Source organism: Aphelocoma coerulescens, chromosome 2 (assembly GCF_041296385.1).
Source record: "Aphelocoma coerulescens isolate FSJ_1873_10779 chromosome 2, UR_Acoe_1.0, whole genome shotgun sequence".
NCBI lineage: Eukaryota > Metazoa > Chordata > Aves > Passeriformes > Corvidae > Aphelocoma > Aphelocoma coerulescens.
Genome location: NC_091015.1, coordinates 65,308,223 through 65,328,899, shown reverse-complemented (window position 1 = coordinate 65,328,899; position 20,677 = coordinate 65,308,223). Strand labels below are relative to the sequence as shown.

Genomic DNA, 20,677 nt, shown 5'->3' with positions numbered 1-20,677 from the left:
GGAGAGGCATCATTATGTGCCATCCATGGGACCAGGTAAGCACAGCAGTCTTGGGTCTCACAGTGATGGCCTGGAACTGGAATTTGAGCACAGCTACTAGAGGCAAGAGAGGAATGATCAAAATAGACTTAATGAGACATTCATGAAAAGGAGAATAGTAACTTATTTTTAAATGAATGCTGACTGTTACGATCCGGTTTAAACCCAGAGAAGCAAAGAAAGCTAAGTCTCTGTGCATAAACCGGAAAGAACTTAGAAGGTTCAGAATATTCCCAGGAACGAGATTAAAACCAAATGAGATTAAATATTGATGCTAAAAAATGGATGTATCTTATTTAATAGTAAAAGAGGCAAAGAGAAGGGAAGAGAAAAGAAAGAAAGAAAGAAATGGAAAAAAGAAGTGTGCGTGGGGGGTGGGGGAACAGGGAGAAGTGACGGGGTTAGATGGAAGCATATCATCCATCCGAGGGTCCCAACAGCATTGCGTTGCTCCCTTCCATCTGGTCTTCTGGTGGTGAGGGTCCCCCGTCGCCGCTGTGGCCATGCCGCCACACGCCGCCCCACGCCACCACACGCCATGCCACGCCATGCTGAAGAGTACAGAATCCCATGGATTAATATACACTTTGGGCCAGGTGGGAATGCCCACATGCCTCCTCTTGCAGGGGCTGGCTTGACACTGTCCCTTGCAACACTCAGGGTCTGTTGCATCATTTCTGGTGCAGGGTCTGGGGACCCCTTTGAGGGGGGCCCCTGTGATGGGCCATGTTACCCCCTTCTGCTGTGGATAAGCTTCTCCCTCCTCCTTCATCTCCCCTTCCTCCCGTGAGGAGCCCTCAGCTGGGCTCCTCTGCACAGTGGAGGATGGGCAGTGACTGCGCCTCTGACCAGAAGCATTTCCAACAGGCGCACAAAGCTTCTCCTCCCTCCACCCTCTGGTGCAGGGAGTCTGTGCAAGCCTGGCAGCTGATAGCCCTGAGGCTGTGGTCTCCACCTTGGAGGTGTTAAGCTTGTGCTTTGTGAATGTCCCCAGCCCGGAGTTGTTACTTTATCTTATCTTCATCAGCGAGTGTAAGGCTTCAGTCAGGGCCCCATTCAGGGTGCAGTAGTCTTCTTTGCAGCTTTTGTAATACAGTTTTAAAAGTCCTTTAGGAAAATGTTTAAGTCATAAGCGATAATATTTCAGTCTCTAACACTGACCCATTTCTGAATCTTCTAAATCCTGAGCTGGTATGCTAACCTTGAGCTGTTCTTCCCCTGTTAATCTGCAGAGACCTGAACTGAGATAAAGAGAAAAGAAATTTGTGTTGTGTGCTAGATCAGAACATTCTGGTATTTTAAACTGTTTAGGACATCCATGTCATCTTCAGAGAAAGTCTAAACAAGTGTTGTAATACTACTATTAATGATGATGATGATGATAATTATAATAAGAGTAATGAAAACATGAGAGAGAGAGAAATAACACCCAAGAGAAACAAGTGATGAACAATACCATTGTTCACCACCTGCTGACTGATGCCTAGTCTGTCACAAAGTAGTGATCACTGGCTCCAGTTTATATATTGGGCATTACGTTCTATGGTATAGAGTATGCCAGTTTGGGTCAACTGTCCTGGCTCTGCTCCCTCCCAGCTTCTTGTGCACCTGATCACTGTCAGAGTATGGGAAACTCAAAAATCTGTGATTTGTAGTAAATACTACTTATCAACAACGAAATAATCAGTGTGTTACCAACATTATTCTCAAATTAAACCCAAAACACAGCACTGTACCAGCTAAGAAGAAAATTAACTCTATTCCAGACAAAAAACAGGATACCAAGTTTGCTTAACAAAAACTCATACACGAATAGTTTGAATTAGTAATAGCAGGGAAGTAGTGCAGGTTCTCAGAGGTCTTTATTTCATATATGCATCATATATACTAGGCAATTTTTTTAACATGGTGATTTTCCACCATATGACTCAACTTTAAACATGCATATTGACCAGTTGAATCAAGTTACCTAATTCTGAGGCTTCAAACAGTCTTTTCCTTCCCTTCTAAGAATTCTTTATAAAAGAAAAAATTTAAGAAACTTGTGCTTAATTGAAAAAGGAGTACTAATACCAATGTGCTCTTCAGAAAACATCTAATATTTGTCTTACCAGGGATCAGCCACCTGGCTTCATTTGCATCCCTCCCATTCCTGTGTTTGTGCAGAAAATCCTTCATCCTCTTCCCAATTCCTGAAAGAGGAATAATGTAAAGATTTACATACAAAGGCATTGCTGTCAGTAATTTGCAGATAGACAACAAAAGAAACTGGAGTGTGTCTGATGCTGGTTTTTGTGCTTCTCTTTCCTTCCTGCTCTCATTGTGATGCTATCCAAAAGGGAATTGAGAGCTCTAGTGATTGAGATGGTGTTGGCTACAGACATGTCTTGTCACTTCCAGCAAATCAAAGCTATGAAGAATGCTTTGCAGCAACCAGAAGGGTGAGTCACTTCACAACATAGTGCAATGAGGGGGCTGCATTTCAGCTGGTGTTTTGTCAATGGGTTTAACTTCAAAAGCATCTCTCCAGAGACCCTCTCTTTCTTTGATATCCACAACAATTTTCCTTCTGCTGTTGAATTTTGAATGAATTCACTTAGGAAGAGATGGGCCCATGCCTACACGAACATCTATACTCTGTGCTGGTGGCCCAAAGCTTTCAAATGTCACCATTGTTGGGACCAGCCTCACTGGGCATTTCCCTGGTGGGTAACATCAAGGACATGATTCATTTGGGTGACCTCTACAATTGAGTATGACTTAACATTTTAACACCTGCAGAACACAACTTGCACTTTGCCCTTATGCAGAAGGTATCAGCTGTCACCCCTGGAAGGGGCCTGCTTCATAACCAGAGAACAGATGAAAACTTGAGATCCACTGAGGAAAGAACTGGAAAATATCAGATGGAGCAGTATGAGGCAAGCCTTTTCTTCTTCCCAGTATGTCATTGGGAGCTGTAATATTTTGTCCACAGCTCTTCCTCAAAGAATTCCTTCTATATTGCTCTGAGTGATGGTCAATTTTTCACCCTGGACAAAGTTATATCCAGAGCCTTCCAGAATTATACCTGTATCAGAATTATGCCTATATCAGAATTACACCTGTATCAGAGCAGGGTGTGGCTGGCCACCTGATCCTCTCAGAATCTACAAGTGTTTCAACCATTTCAACCATTTTGGATAGCCAAAAAGTAGAATTAAAAAATGAGACCACCCATTCAAAGAAAGCATTACTGGGTTCTTGGGCTAGCCTCCTAGGTTATGGTCGTAAGAAATCACCAGCCTTTTTTTCTGTGAAATTAGAACTCCCTTCTGTTCTCACACTAGTCTTCTATCAGTGAAACATTTATCAGTTACTGTGTAGACTTGTCACATCCCAAGACATCCCCACTATTCATTACAGTGGGATGACAGGAACCATCTTCTCTTCTAAGCTTGCATAAAACGCAGCACAGATGAAATGGGGAACAGAGCAGCTCTTCAAGACTGCTAGCGAGGACAAGCAAGCCTGGAAAGTTGCTGAGCAAGGCTGAGCAACATTTCCTTTTGCATTTCTTAGTGTCTCTTTTAAAACAGGAATTGTGTATGTTGGAGAAATAAGACTGTCTTTCAGAGTTGTCTGATTTTATGATAAGAGAAACCACTTGACCAATACCCTGGCCAAAGATTCTAATTACCTTATTTTCCTGTAGGTAAGATTTTTGTTGTTCTTCGCTGCAAGAGCAGACAATTAATTATTTTGTTCCTTTGGGTTTTCAGAATTGACAAGCCGAAAGCCTTATCACTGTTATTACATACAGCAGATATCAGTCATCCAGCCAAGGCCTGGGATCTCCATCATCGCTGGACCATGTCTCTGCTAGAGGAGTTCTTCAGACAGGTAAAGCTAGGGAAGCTCCCTTCCCTTCCCTTCCCTTCCCTTCCCTTCCCTTCCCTTCCCTTCCCTTCCCTTCCCTTCCCTTCCCTTCCCTTCCCTTCCCTTCCCTTCCCTTCCCTTCCCTTCCCTTCCCTTCCCTTCCCTTCCCTTCCCTTCCCTTCCCTTCCCTTCCCTTCCCTTCCCTTCCCTTCCCTTCCCTTCCCTTCCCTTCCCTTCCCTTCCCTTCCCTTCCCTTCCCTTCCCTTCCCTTCCCTTCCCTTCCCTTCCCTTCCCTTCCCTTCCCTTCCCTTCCCTTCCCTCCCCTCCCCTCCCCTCCCCTCCCCTCCCCTCCCCGAAAGGAAGTAGGAAAATATGAACACAGGTATTTTCCTTTTTCTCTGATATTTGTAAGAACCTCCTAAATGATATGAAGGTTTCTCCTCTAGCACCATTAGCACTGGCTAGTATGCCTCTTAGGAAGGTAGTGTCTGATACACTCCCTATAGATGTAAACATTACCTACATAGTAGAAATCCTAATTTGGGAAGCTAGTATGTCTTTCAGGTTAGAAAAATATGGAATATATGTCACTCTACTTAGCTCTAGAACCATAAAACCAGATTTCTGTAGCTGTACTTTATGGAATTCTACTTACATTGTTGTGATGGATGTGAAAAAGTCTTACTTTGCCCTTATTAAAAGAAGTGAACTGATCAAAATTATAGTTCATAGTGGACCACCTGTTGACAGACCCACAGATCTAGACAAATCACTGAGCTCTGTGTGATGGCTACAAGGTCCCCAAGTGATTAATAAAAAGCAATTAAAGAATTAAAAAACCAACCAACCAACCAACCAACCAACCAACCAAAAAAATGTAAAAGCAAACAGATCACTTAAGGAGTGTACAGGATTCTTTTCTCCAATGTGAATTACTAACCTAAGCAGTTAAGTGCTTATTTTCCTTCCAAAGTCCAATAACTTCTTGTTCTATAGCAAATCTAAATGCAAAAGGGAAAATATGACAATTCTTTAAAAGTTCTGACAATTTCTAAAAATGGTATCTGTTTTTAAAGGCACTGCAGTAATCCCTTTTTTTTTACAAGGTTATTACAAAAATTTGTTTTGAAATTAATCCTTTGGTTGGTTTTTCAAACCAAGAATTGGTTTACTGGGTGGACACAGATAGATCATAGCTGCAACTGATTCTGTCTTGCCACACAGGAGGCTCAGGCAAGTAGGATGATTTTAACATGAATTTTAGGGAAAAATCTGCATATTTATGCTTTTCTAGGTCAAAGTTGTACCAAATGTTTTAAAATACATGACTGCCAAAGACTTGTGAGGCAATTAAGATTGCCTCACACTAAGATGTGAGACCACAAAACCTCCACATTTTGATTTATTTTACACACGTAGTGAAGACAAAGCTACTGTTTTATATATTTTAATTTCAGCCAACAAATTCTGCTTTATTGTATGACAGATGACAACACTCTTAGATGAAGATATATATAAAACTCATATTCTAGTTCCAAATTTAGATGCAGTGTTTATTTCCTCTTCAGGAAAACCATTAAGCTTACCATGAAGCATAGATTTGTGTTCATTGAAGTTACTTAGTACTAGATCAATAAGGACATCCCTACTAAACATTAGAAGAAAAACACATACTTCTAATGAATTGATATCCTAGTTGTGGCCAGGACAGGGTTAATTTTTGCTGTAGACAGGAGGTGGCATGGCTAGGATCTGGAGGTTATTCTACTCCATCTCACTTCGTTTTCCAGGGGTGGAGGAAGGGCTGTCTTCTGGGTTGGGGTAGCATTTGGTTATCATTTGCATGTGAATCACCACTTCTCTCTTGAAAGCTTTTTTGATTCACATTGTTGCTGTTACTGTCCTTTTCTTATCTCATTGCTGTTTCCAATAGATTATTGTTATCTCAACTGCCGATCTTTATCTTTTGTGCCTCCAATTGTCCTCTCCATCCCTCTGCAGGGGGAGGGAGAGGGAAAGGGGAAGAGAGGAATAAGGGAGCAGAACATGGTTTGGAGTTTTTTGGTGGGAGAACTAAATTGAAGAATACCATTCCTAAACCAAAGCAGCCTAGTTTGGCACCCAATGTGGGACTCAGAGAGTTGAGATAACAACAGATGTGGCCACAGAGTGTTGGAAACAAATTTGATCTAAGCATTAGTTTTACTAATAAATTTAGGTATGGAGCCACTGGTCACAGTGTTGCTTGGTCTTCTCACAAGGCTGTGGTACCTAACCCTGTATATACTTCATATATACCCTAAGTGTCCACCGTGATGTTCTTTTCCATGAGTAAGGAGAGGGGTCAGGATTGCTTTGTTCCTGTACTATGTGGTATCGGCTTTGCATAGTGAAGGTTCTCCCAATGGGAGGACGAGGCAGGACCATCAATCCCCCCAAACCGGGCCAAGAGACAGTTCAGAGACAGAGTCAGAGAAGCGGGCATTTGCTTTGTCTGGTGTCAGATGTGTGGGGGATCGCTGCTCCTAACACACACACACACAGCACTGCATACAGTCCAGTATTATGGGTAAAAATTATGAATATTCATCACATTCCTTGGGATAGGAGTGGTCATACAAATTACTTCTTGGAAGTCACTAATATCATTAACATATGTGCCACGAATTCACTGTGTATCCTGGTGGTTGCACTGAGGAAGGCTCCTCTTCTTCCTTGGGGGTCTTTCTGATGAAGATTAGTAGTCTTCGTCACAATGTACTTTTTACCTTTCTTTCTGGAGCATGTGCCGTCCTTCGTTGGATGATTCAGCAGTTTTTGTGCTGGTTTAAAACAGGTTCTGTTCCTCTCATCTTGACAAGATTAAGATGAATCCTGATTCTTAGGTTTTGTGATTAACATTTGCTCTCTCTTAATAGTTAGCTCATGCTTACATGAGCTAACTATTGGTAACCCCTTTCTCAGCCAGAGATAGCCGCCTGATTCCTATTCCCAGGTGAGCTGCAAGATATGTGAAAAGTCTTCAGCTGCCAGTTGGGCGAGCCCCTGGTAACTTGCCTGGTCTGGTGCTGGGATATTGCGGCCCATATTACGAAACAAGATAGATGGTAGTGAAGCCATGCAACTGGGATCCCTGTCCCGGGATGTGGGCATTGACAAAGGGATAGGGAAAAGGACAGAAACTCTTAGCCTCTGGAGCAGCTCCCATCAAGTGTGAGAGAAAGGTATTCATTCTCACAAATATGTTCTAGTTGCATGCTCAAGCAGAGGGAAAGCTGTGGAGAAATGTAGCCGGTACCTGAGAGAATTAGCTGTGCTGGAGGTAACCTATAAAGATTCAAAAAATGGGTTCAGATCAGGTCCAGCTGACACAACCTATTACAGCGTCCCGCAGTGGTAGAGAGGAGAAGAGAGATCCAACAGGCAGGAATTGTGCAGCAAGATTGATTCAGTTAATTATTTTACAAACTATTTTATAGACTTTTTCCTTCATAGTCTAATTGGTCAAAGGATCAGCCACCCCCTAGGATGATTGGCTAAAATCCTAAAACATCCATTGTCAAAGTATTTTTCTACTGTACCATAAACAAAGCAATATTTGTATCCACAACCCATGTGACGGAAGTTTGTATGGAGTGCACCGTTGTTGTACACCAACTCATTAGCATTGATCTCAATGAAAGAAAGAGAACAGAGAGAGCTGCAAGTGACTACACAACAATGGAATAACTTTTTCCTCCTTACCAAACTGTGCGTTGCCTGTGGAAAGACTGTCCAAGACTGCAGACAGACTCAAAAGATTCAAGCATGTTAGAGAGGAAATGTCTTATGCCCCTCCAGTATGGACCACAGTCTCTGGTATTGGAAGCGTGCACTCACTGGCTTGAGATAAAGGGCACACACCATGAGATAACATGCAGTTTTACTTTACCACAGAGAAGACATGAGAAAGAGGGATGGAAAACCTACCTCTCCCCTAGCAGCACAGGTGTGTGAGTTGAGAGGAAGGACAACCACCACAGGAAATTCTTCAGGGATAAATGCTGCTTCAGTTTCCAGTGGGCAAGTCCTCAGACAGAATGGAAGGGCTGATGTTACTTCTGATCCTCTTGAAAGGATATCCACTTCATATTTACAAGACGTGAACAATGACTACTAAGACTAGAATTAGAGGAGGCCTGCCTCCAGCAGGAGGAAAGGGACAGCTGGATCTATTGATGGCCTGGTGCATCAGACCTGCAAGAGTATAATGCTTTAGCTGACACTGGCACACAATGTACCCTGATGCCATCAAGATCTGTAGGGGCAGAATCTAACTCTATTTCTGTGGTGACAGGGAGATCCCAACAGCTGACTGTACTGGAAGTTACAGTGAGCCTGACTGGGAACAAAAGGCAAAAATGCCCCATTCTGATTGGCCCAGAGGCCCTGTGTGTCCTTGGCATAGGCTAACTCAGGAGAGGGTATTTCAAGAACCCAAGAGAGCATTGTTGGGCTTTTGGGATAGCTGCTGTGGAGACAGAGGAAATTAGACACCTCAACACCTTGCCTGGTCTCTCAGAGGACTGTTCTGCTGTGGGACTGCTGAGGGTTGAAGATCAACAGGTACCAATCACTACCACAACAGTACATCATCAACAATACCACACCAACCGGGACTCTGTGACTCCCATCCATGAGATGATTCATGAACTGGAGAGCCAGGGAGTGGTCAACAAGATTCACTCACCCTTTAATAGCCCCATATGGCCAGTGCATAAATCCAGTGGAGACTGACAGTGGACTACTGTATCCTGAACAAAGTCATACCATGACTGAGAGCTGCTGTGACAGACATGTTGGAACTTGAGGACGATCTGGAGTCCAAGGCAGCAAAGTGGCACCACCATGTACATTGGTCATGCATTTTTCTCCATTTCTTTGTCAAGAGAGTGCAGGCCACAGTTTGCTTTTATCTGGAGGGGCGTTCCATACACCTGGAACTGATGGGCCCAGGAGTGGAAGCACAGCCCCACTATTTGCCATGGACTGATCCAGATTGAACTTGAAGAGGGTGAAGCTCCAGAACACTTGCAACATGTTGATGACATTATTGTGCGGCGCAACACAACAGAGACGGATTTTTGAAAAAAGAAGATAATCCACATCCTCCTGAAGGTCGATTTTGCCATAAAGCAAAGTAAAGTCAAGGCACCTGCCCAGGAATATCAGTTTTTAGGAGTAAAATAGCAAGATGGATATCATTAGATTCCAATGGACATGGTCAACAAAATAGCAGTTATGTCCCCACCAGCCAGCAAGAAGGAAACACGAACTTTCCTCAGTACTGTGGGATTTTGAAGGATGTATATTCCAGATTACAGTCATATTGTAAACCCTCTCTATTAAATGACACAGAAGAAGAAATATTTTAAGTGGGGTCCTGAACATCAACAAGCTTTGTAACAAATTAAACAGGAGATTCCTTGGGAGCAGTAGGCCCAGTTAGGACAGGACAAAATGTGAAAAATGTGCTGTACACTGCAATCAGGTCCTTCCTGGAGTCTCTGGCAAAAGGTACCCTGGTGTTGGGAAATAGAATTATTGGGATCAATAAAAGAACTATGCAAGCAATAAGCCTGCAAGCAAAAGGCCTGTGTGTGAGAAAAACTCTCCATGAGAAAATTCTTGAGTGAGAAAAGGCCTGGGAAACAAGAAGGGAGTTTTGAGAAGGTACAGCTGTGTAGATAAGACCGTGAGAGAAGGGAGGTGAACTTTGAATTCTTTTAATCAGAACATAACTAGTAGAAGCTTGCCAATGTAGTCTAATTAGGTAGAAGCAGAAATGCACTTTAATAGGTTTAAGCCACTTAAGAGTTAACAAGCTGGTATACTGTATAAGTGCCTTTGGATTGCTAATAAATGGAGTTTTGCTCTTATCAACCATATTGGCTGGTCTGCAAATTCCTCCCCCCACCGGAGTCCCCAGGCTCTCTTCTTTTTACAGTTCCAACACCCTGGGAGACTTGAAGGTAATCTCTGGGATTCTGGAGTCTGGAATGCAAAGGATATGAGGCCTGTTACACCTCTGAAAAAGAGGTACTGGCAGTTAATGAAGGTGTTCTAGCTGCTTCAGAAGTGATTGTCACTGAAGCACAGCTCCTCCTGGCACCCTGATAGCCAGTGCTGGGCTGGATGCTTAAAAGGAAAGTCCTTTTCACACATCATGCTTCAGATGCAACGTGGAGTAAGTGGGTTGCACTGATCACTCAGAAAGCTCAGATAGAAACCCCTAATTGCCCAGGGATATTGGCCTGAAGGCAAAATCACAAATTAAGACTTGGCCTCAAGGCAAAAATTTTGGACTATCATCATTGGAGGAGGAAAAGATGACATGTGCTGAGGAAGTCCCACCAAATATAATCAGCTACCAGAAAATGAAAAGTGATGTGCACTCTTTACTGATGGTTCTGCTGTATTGTAGGAATATACCAAAAATCAAAAGCTGCTATACTATGGAGTTCTGTGTGGCGAGTTGCAGAAATCAGACAAGGTAGATCTAGGCTGCAGAGCTGTAAGACATCCAGCTGGCTTTAGATATTGCTGAATGAGAGAAATGGCCAGTGTTTCACCTCTACACTGACTTGTGGATGGTAACAAATGCTCTGTGGGGATGGCCCTCAGACCAATGGAAAAAGACCAGTTGGCTGTGTGGAGTAAACCCATCCGGACTGCTGATATATGCTGATATGACTACTGAAGAGCAATACAACAATGGATAGGTGGATTGAGATGCCAAGATTAAAGTGTTTCAGGTGGATCTGGATTGGCAGAATAAGGGTGAATTATGTCTGGCTCGGTGGGCCCATGATGCCTCAGGTCATTCAAGGAAGAGGTGCAACAGGAAGGAGATGGGCTTCTGATTGAGCGTGGACTTAACCATGGGTTCTATCTCTTAGGCTATCCACAACTGTGAAATATGCACTGTAATCAAGCAGGCCAAGCAGATAAAGCCTCTATGGTATGGAGGACAATTGTTGAAATATAAATATGGGGAGGCCTGGGAGATTGATTGCATTGCACTCGGGCAAAATCACCAAGAAAGTGTACTTGTGTACTATGTACTTACAGTGGTGGAAGCAACCACTGGAGATGTGCTCTCACACCACTACCTGTAATACCATCCTGGGCCTTGAAAAACAAGTCCTGTGGCAACATGCCCCCCCAGAAAGAATTGAATCAGACAATGGGATTCATTTTAAAAATCACCTCATGGCACCTGGCCCAGAGAGCATGCTATGGAGTGGGTGTATCATACTCATTATCATGCACCAGCCTCTGGGAATATTGAATGGTACAATGGGCTGTTAAAAAACCATATTGAGAGCCATAGGTGGTGGGATGTTCAAGCATTGGGATCTACATTTTGTGGAGGCCACCTGGTTAGTCCAGACTAGAGGCTCTGCTAATCAAGCTCCTCCCGCCCAATTAAAACCTCCTCGTACCATAGAAGGGGACAAAGTCCCGGTGGTGCTGTTCCGGTTTCACCAAATTTAGAAATTTATCCTCTGAGAGATGGCAGGTCACAGCTAGCCATCCCCCCACCAGGTTTGGGAAAAATAAATTTTCCTTGAAGGATAGTGAAGGAGGTAAAAACTATTTATTTAACAAACACACGGGAAAAAGATGATAATGCTAAATAATGAAATCTCTCGCTGTGGAGAAAAAATCTGGGAAAGTGTTAGAGTCCTCCCTTTGGTCTCCTCAGAGCTGGGGCTTGGCCCACGGCCAGGCCCTCTGTGCTCGGTGGAAAGTCCTCCCAATGTGTTCTGATATTGAAGCAGTCCAGCAGAAAAGGGAGAAAATCTGAAATTCCAGGGAAGGAAAAAAAGTTCAACTCTCAGTCTCTCTCCGGAGAAAAGAAACCGAAAAACTGGCCAAAAGCTGACTGGAAAACAGCAAGCCGGGTGCTTCCTCGCTCCCCTGCCGCAGCTGAAAACAAAGTCGCTATCTCTGTGTGACCTTGAACAAGCTGCAAACTGCTTTGAAAAAGTTTTGCTCAGTTTTTCCTTCCCCCTCTCAGGCTCAGTTTAAAGGCACAGAAAGGCACAAGAATTAATTTCTGGGCATACGCAGCGATATGGGATACACACCATAAAGTCACCCTAAGACAGGTGCATATAAGGAATATGTTTGGAAAGACATTTTGGCTTAGTCCTGCCTCAAGCAAATGTGGGATTGTTTTGCTCAAGGATGCACTTGGTGCACTTGGTGTGTAATGCAGAGTGATGGGAAAACGTTATGTATACCTCAAAGGGATTTGATTCTTGGGTGAGAACAGTCTGTAATGTTGAATTGTATAATATTGGTTGCTGAATGACACTGCCACTGTATGCCATAACCAACCATGGACAAGAACTATGGACTGCTCCAGATACACGAGTTGTGAGCTCCTGATGCAGCTGGCAACCAGCCAACAGCACACCAGCCCTTCTGCCCTGGAAGACACCTAGGATGGATAGAACCCACAGTCATGGACTAAATGAGCTCAACAGGCATCTTGGGGGGATGGTCATTGACTACAGAAATGATAACAGTGCTTTTAAATGCATATATATATATATATATGTCTATATATATGTATATAGTTGGAAAGTGTAGGATCTGGGCATGATGCAAATGGTACAGAATAATGGGTGGGTACTGTCCTGGTTCCGAATGGGACAGGGTTAATTTTTACAGCAGGCAGAAGAGGCATGGCTAGGACCCAGAGGTTATTCTATACCACTTCACATCATTTTCCTGGGACGGGGGAAGGGCTTTCTTCTGGGGCAGAGTAGTGTGGTGGCAGTCAGGTTGGGCTCCATGGGGTGCATCTGCATGTGAATCACTTGCTGTTCTCTTGTATGATTTTGCTATTCATATTGTTGCTATTACTGTTTGTTCTCTTTTCTCATTGCTGTTTGCAGGAGATTGTTCTTAAGTTATGATCTGTAACTTTTTTGTGCCTTCAATTTTCCTTTCCAACCCACTGCAGGGGGAGGGGAATGGGGAGTGAGTGAGTAATGCATGGTTTTGAGGTTTTTAGTGGGAGCACTAAACTGGAGAATACCATCCCTAAACCACAATATTGAGAACTACTACTAGCCAAGGGGACTATGGTTGAATTTTCTTGACCTAGGATTAGACATGTATTTCCTTATGGTCTTTAATTGCAGACCTTTTCCTCTCCTTTCTGTTAAGTACTCTGCAGAGACATAAAGCCTGACTTAACCTATATCGGAAAAGATCCCCAACCCTGTTGGTTTCCCAGTATTTTGAGATGTGACATGACACAGGTCTTCATGCACCAAGTGACCATGCTGTAGGGGTGAAAGATTCTAAGTACAATACTGTTTTTTTATACTCAACATCTCTGAGCATCTCTTAAAGCAAACATCTTCCCTTTATTAGTTAGTTCTACTACTGTGTTTTAGCTAGCTATTAGGGAGCTGCTCAAACAGCTTAGAAATCAAGTGTCTCTCTGAGCAGTCACAAAGGCAGGCAGGTGTTCCTTTCCAAGACAATTAGCCACTGGGGTCTTTAGGAGGTCTAATGAGTAAGAGAAGAATGAGCAGGCATTGAGAGATGGTTTTTCTGAGTGACACAGCTGACACAGTAAAGGAATGTTACTTGGAAATATTTCTGTGTTTAATTTGTGTTTTACTCTGCTATTTGTATATCAGGCTCCTAATATAAAGCAGAATTGTTCTGCAGTAGAAGGAAACTATTGCTTGTTGTTCCATGCAAAATCCTAACAGAACTTGTGCCCCCATTTTATGTATGTTATATCAACAAAAAGAAGAAGAATTAAATTCTTCCTATACCCACAGAAGCTTTTCTCTGGTTAGTTTCCTGAATATTTTAGCTTCTATTTGACATTAGTCAGAACACTGGAAAGAAGTTCAGCACAATTATAGTGAGCTGCTAATTTAAGGAAATGTTTTTACAGTATATTTAACAGGCTATTTAAATTTGAATGCTCTATGGGGAATAGTGCAGCTATGCCATCCTATACATATCTTCTCAGCATAAACCAATGTTATAGAGTGACTGAATTAAATTAAAGGGCCTTTGGAAACATGTGACTTGAAAAACTGGAAAACTGGGAAATATGGGGTTATAACACTTGATCTTCTACCATGTTGTGATGCTAGAAAAGGACTTTCTGTTCTGAGGGCCGGTAGGCATGTTTTGACTTAGATAATTAAAATGTAAATGTAATCTAAAGGTAACGTGAAATGTCGTATTCATAGCATCATAGAATACCAGGTTGGAAGGAAGCTGAAGGATCATCTGGTCCAGCCTTTCTTGGCAAAAGCACAATTTAAATAAGATGGTCCAGCACCCTATCCAGCTGAATCTTAAAAGTGTCCAACACTGGGGAATCCACCACTCCCCCGGGGAGATTATTTTAATGGCTGATCTCATTGTGAAAATTTTTTATCTTGCATCTAAACAGAATCTCTTCAGGAATAACTTGTATCCATTACCTCTCATCTTTTCATGTGCCTCCTTGTAAAATCCATCTTCTTTTCCAGCCTTTAAATACTGGAACATGGTGATAAGGTTTCTCCTAAGGTTTCTCTTCTCAAGGCTTAACAAACACAGTTCACTCAGGCCTTACTTACATGGCAGGCTTCCCAGTTCTTTTATCATCCCTGTACCCCTTCTCTTAACCCTCTCCAGCTTATCCACTTTTTTTTTTCATGGGGGAACCAAAACTGAAAACCGTATTGCAGCTGTGGCCTGGCAGGCACTGAGTGGGATAATGATTTCTTTATCTCTGCTGGTGACACCCTTGTTGATGCAGCCCACCATCCAGTTGTTTTCTTCACCAGAGCACCACAGTGTTTACTCATATTAGATTGTTGTCCAACAGGACCCTCAGGTCCTTTTCCACAGAGCTGCTCCCCAGCTGGGTTGTTGCAAGATTGTGTTGTGGTCCTGGATTATGTTTTCCCAGGTTCAAGACCTAACATTTGTCCTTGTTGAACTTCATAAGGTTCTTGTGAGCCGACTCTTCCAGCCTATCCAGGTCTGCCTGCAGGATGACTCTCCCTTTAGAACTATCCTGTTTCCCACTTGGTTTGGTATCACCAGCAAACTTCACCAGGGTATACTTGATCCCAACATCCAGACCACTTACAAAGACATTGGGTCCAGTGTTGATGTCTGGAGTATCCTGCTTGTGACAGGTTGCTAGTTTGAAAAGAAGCTATTTACTACCACTTCCTGACAGGCTGGGGCCTGTCAGCCAGTTCCCCACCTGCTGCATGGACCACTTGTCTACACTATAATGCATCAGTGTCTTTAGGAGGAGGCTATTGGAAACCATATCAAAAGCCTTGGAGAAATCCAGGTAGACAATGTCCACAGCTTGTCCCACATCAACCAAGCAGGTTACTTTCTCATAGAAAACTGTTAGTGTTTTCTTTGGAAAAAAATACTAATCTGCATCTGGCCAGCCTTATCTGAAGCACTAAAAAAGACATGCAAAGAAGTGCAAGCCTTGAAAAATCAGTCCTGACACTGATGTTTTGTCATGAAAGATTTGCTCTGAGAACTGAGTTCTCTGGAGAACTGCAGTGAGAAGCATTCTTGTGCTCAAGTGGGTTTTTAGTTGGTGCATAGAAGTAGCAAGCAAGCAGGGAAAGTTCTGATGAAACATCACTGGAATCCAGATGCTTAATTCACCAACTTCTCCTTGGACTACAACTTTTCCAGCCAGACTCAAATTCTCAATTTCTGTTAAAAACAAGCTATCTAAATGAAGTCCAAACTTAATTAAAGAAAGTAAAATGAGAGGCTTTTACAGTCGTGACATAAGATATTAAAGAACAATGTGTCTTTTCTTTTTAAAATTTCTTGTCAATTTTTTTCTCCAGGGTGACAAAGAAGCAGAACTAGGGCTGCCCTTCTCTCCTCTGTGTGATCGGAAATCTACTATGGTTGCTCAGTCTCAAATAGGTATGTCCCTTTTGGTGCATGCAAAGTAACATCTTAAAAGAAAAAACTTTGTCTTCCCAATAGGGCTGAGATCCTAGTGATCTCATCATTTGGAACTATGTTAAAGAGAGGAAATAAGGCACAATGGCTTTATTTCCTCCAGATTGACAATTCAAAGAGGAGACATTAAATTTATGGAGATGGTTCCATACAGTAACCAAGTTACCTCTGATGTGTCTGCAGAAATAACTACAGTACCTGGTTATGACACTTACTCCATGGTTTTGTGAGCTGTGAAGACAAGGCACACATGGGAATATCATGTGAATGAGTGTCATTGGTGTATATGAAAATGTAATGTCAGTTCCTTTGATGACCTGGGCAAAACAATTTATTCCTTTCACCCTTTCCCTCCCAATGCTTTAAACCAACCATTATTTTTCACTGAAGCCAAGCAACTAGCAAACCTTTTTCTGAGCCACCCATTCAGAAAAAGAGATCTTTTTACAGACTCACCAACAGACTTTCTCTACCTCTCCTTCAGTTACTGAGTGAAAAATTAGGGCAAGGATGAAGCAACAAGCCTGACATTTACTGAAAGAACAAGAAGGGCTAAGTGAAACTGCTTAGGGGACTTGGTGCAATGAAGGGAACATGGAAAAGGTGGATTTCTGGGTGGATTTTTATACCTTGGAAGTAAGTGAAGTAGATAGAAGAGCCTCAACTGGAGAATAGGTAGCCAAATGTAATAAAGAAGGAAAGATAACCTGGATGCTAAAATTGAGGGAACTTAGAAAAACAGAAAGACAAAAGACATATTATAAAAACCAAACAAAATATTTGAAGCAAGAAATTTCTCTTGAAGAATGAAACAAAAGATTTCCCTGAACCTAGGAAAGTACAGATTCATATATTTGGCTAAGAGCTGCTCCTGTTTAAAATTCTTTCATTGCTCCTGGTAGGCAAGCCATTATCTCAGAGACAGCATCCCAAATTTTTCTGGCTTTGTAAGTTTAGACAATTCACCTCAGAATCTGAGTTAGAAGGCCCTATACAAGCCTGGCTTGGTTTACCAGGCTTGTGGCATTTACTCCTCTGCAACAATAACCCACCATACAACTGTGTGTTCCGCCAGTAGCTCCCTGGAGGAAAGCAGCAACAAACTTGAAGTGCTACAGTTTCAGCTAAAACTCATGCTGATGACTCCGGGACATAGGTTTATTGTTGTGCTGTGGGAGAAGATAAACTCTCCCTCTCTGGTTGCTTTGAGAGAAAGTACAAGTGGATACTTCTCTTACACATCTGTTTTATCAACTTTTAGATATGTTCCTCACTCCTTACAGGGAAGAGGAGTTGTACCTCCCCCGGGGTCCCTCTACATAGGGTTGTCTGTGCTTAGGAACCAGTTTTCCTGGTCCTCTCCTATTGTGCTCCTTTGCTCAGAAAGACCAGGAGAGGAAAGAAACTTCTGTTCCAATACTCCTTGTGTCAAGCCACTGCAAAATTAATGCTATATTAAACCATCACAAATACAATTTACCTTAGAGGCACTTGTCAGTAGACAAAGGCAGGCTTATTTTGTCATATACTATTTCATTTGTGCACTTTAATAATCCATTGCCATTAATAACTACTCTTTTTTTTTGCCTTCTGCCATTATAAAATTATTAATTTCTCAGTCTGCTGCACAGTTTGACAGTGTCTTTTTCTAATGTCCCTTTTGTTAAATTGAAACCACTTATGTTTTCTGGCTGTCACTGAGATAAGACTTTCAAAGTTGTAGGTTAGATTCTCAGACAAATAATGTCTTTTCATTCATTTATTTATCTAATTAATAGCCTCAACAAATTGTTTCTTGGACTAGTAATTACATTTCTTTGCCAAAGTAAGTTCTTACTGAATGCCAAATTGTGCTATTATATGTTTGGACTTGATGATTTTAAAGATCCTTTCCAACCTTAGGGATTCTATAATTGTTATCTGCACCAAGAAGCCATCAATTCTCACAAATAAAAAACCTTTGTTCTTTGTGAAATAAAACTGTACTTTTGGTTCTATCAAGGACACAGCCTAGAAATCCTGTTCTGGTGGCTCAACTTGTTTGTAGTTGCTGGTTTCCTGCTGTAAGGTCACTGTAGATGCAACAACAGTGGGCACCCATTTTCATTAATGAAAGCTTTTTACAAATGGAGACTGAAGGTTTTGGCAGTATGGACTTTTGGCATGAAATTAAGCAATCCAACAAAAAAAATCTCCTCAAAGGAAAGAATGTGTCTCTCCTGTTGCATCAGGTTATGAAAAAATTGTTCCGTTTAAGCAGATAAATAAAAACCCCATGAATATAAATTAATGAACTTTATTTTGAAAACCTATTAATGTTAATTATAATGACCAATTTATTATCCTTTTTCTTATTCAATAGAATGAGTATGGCAAATATTTCTGTACCATAGTGTAGTACAGAAATTGGGAAAAATTTTTGTTGGGAAGTCAAGCTGCTTGTCAGAGAAAAAACTACGAAGAAAACCAGACCAAGACTTTCATATTTCTCAACAAGAATATCTAGAGCTAAAACTTCTCTGGCTCAATCTCTAGGAAGCTTGTGTTACTGAAGATCAGCCTTTATTGTCATTGTCCTCTTTTGCAGCTGATAAATGCAACAGCGGGCTTTTATTTTTGTCCTTTTACTGTCAAGAAATAAAAATGCACTTTCAGAAAACATTGGATAAAGGCTGATAAGTGCATGCTGCTGATTTTTTTTTTATGGTGGACTTTAGAGAAACTATCTACCCAATTTTTCCTGTGTTGATGTTCACAGGTATAATGAATGAACTGTAGGTGTATGCCTGGAATTCACTCCTAGCATGCAGCATTAACTAGTAAAATCATCTTGGTGTCTAGGATACAGAAATGTTTATCCTGCTCATTCTATTGAAGGAGAAAAAGGATGATAAACTGGTCATTAGTATTAATAGGTTTTAAAACTCAGGCTCATTGTTTGATATTCAGGGTTTTAATTAGCAAACTAAATCACCATGTTTAAATCTCAGTGTCTTCAGGTAAAGAGTGAGAACACACAAGGGGGGGAGGCATGTGAGAATATGGCAAAAGTTACACAATTTTTAATAAAGTCCTAATTTTTTTTTCCTACAACAGCAGAAATTCTAACTTTATTATAATCCCCATTTTAAGGTAACATAGTTGGGTAACTTATTCATGTTATAGGGAATAGAGGAAAAAATGCCATTTATCAAAGAAAAGTTTTCCTATGTATTTGAGTTTGTTTACCTATGGCACCTCTGCTTGTCCTTGTTGATGAGATGCAAGACCTCTCACAGGGAAAACTTGTTTCTTAAACACAATTGTTTAATGTGTTTACGTGCAACTGTTCAGTATCTCACAAAACAGATCCCACTGTCTTGCTGCTGAAGTTGTGACATACTCATGTGTCTGATATCAGAGATTTGCATGTCTCAGGGTTCTTAGTGGTGATGGAGCAAATGGCAGTGGTATTACTTGGGTTTCTTCGGTCATTAAAACGTAAATAAGTTTTTGAGTGAAGGGGAATAGAAGAGACATACAGACAGACAGACACACAAACATGTAAATCAAGTTCTCATTATCCTTAGGATTCCTGTGGCGCACTGACCACTGTTCTCAGTCAGTAAAATTCCCAGTGCTTAAAAAAATTATATGAAGTTTACTGGGACTATCTGGGTTGTGATCTAGCATACAATTTCCTGTTCAAGCTTTATACTGCATGCATTTCTGATTAACTATCTGAGAATTCTTTTTTCCCTAAATTTTAATAGATAAGACTGACTCAGTGTTATGGAGGCACATGACTCATGTTCAGATAAGACTGAATGTGTCTCCAGACTTACAGAATGTTACTTGAAAGTAACATTTTTAATTTGATTGGCATGAAAATACACATAATAATCCATCCTTTTAGAAATTTAGCAAAAATATGGGGAGGGAAATGGAACTAGGAGAATGCTCCACTGCTTTGCACTCAAGATGTGGATTGAAGCATATGTGAATTCAAGTGCCTGAACCACATGGTCTCTTCTTTTGTTGTTCAGTTATCACCCAGAATCACCAGTGCTGTAGAAACATATCATGACCTGGAGTCGTGGTTTGACACTAGCCCAACACCAGGCACCCACGAAAGCCACTTGCTCACCCTCCCTTGCCACAGCTGGGCAGAGGAGAGAAAAATTTAACGAAGGGTTCATGAGTTGAGATGAGGATAGGGAGAAAACATTCCAAGGGCAAAACAGGCTCAACTTCAAGTTTCAAAGTGAATGTATTACTAACAGAGTCAAAGGACGATAATGAGAAATTAAAGAAGTCCTTAAAACACCTTTTTTCTCCCAGCCCCTCCCTCCTTCCCATGACAGTGCAGGAAGACAGGGCGTGGGGGTTTTTGTCAGTTTATCACCTGAGGTTTTCTTCTGCTGCTCCAGGAGAGGAGTCCTTCCCCTGTGAGACCATGGGGTCCCTCCCACAGAGACAGTTCTCTATGAACTTCTCCAGCATGCGTCCACCCTCATGAGCAGAAGTCCTCCCAAAACTGCTGCAATGTGAGTTCCACCCACAAGCAGACAGTCCTCCCAAAACTGCTGTGGCATGGGTGTGGGTGTGCACTTCCACGCGGTGCAGTCCTCTAAGGACAGGCTGCTCCAGCCTGGAAGCAGGGCCCCCTCTTTCCACTGGGTCTTCCACTGGATCACAGCCTCCTCCAGGCATCCACTCGCTCCTGTGTGAGCACCTCCCCCACGGGCTGTGGGTAGATCTCTGCATCCCCCGT

General features: G+C 42.0%; 1 protein-coding gene across 10 annotated transcripts in view; it reads left to right on the top strand.

The window, feature by feature from the left end:
* PDE1C (phosphodiesterase 1C) overlaps positions 1-20,677 on the top strand; it is a 417,412-nt gene that overhangs the window by 263,650 nt on the left and 133,085 nt on the right. For 9 of the 10 annotated variants that reach the window (XM_069007856.1, XM_069007860.1, XM_069007858.1 and 6 more), the window contains exons 12-14: positions 2,379-2,480; positions 3,801-3,921; positions 15,804-15,885. In XM_069007856.1, coding sequence (XP_068863957.1) covers positions 2,379-2,480; positions 3,801-3,921; positions 15,804-15,885 — 305 coding nt within the window. Of the gene's footprint in view, positions 1-2,378; positions 2,481-3,800; positions 3,922-7,833; positions 7,912-15,803; positions 15,886-20,677 lie in introns of those variants that run through there. The other variant, XM_069007863.1, reaches the window with a different exon arrangement.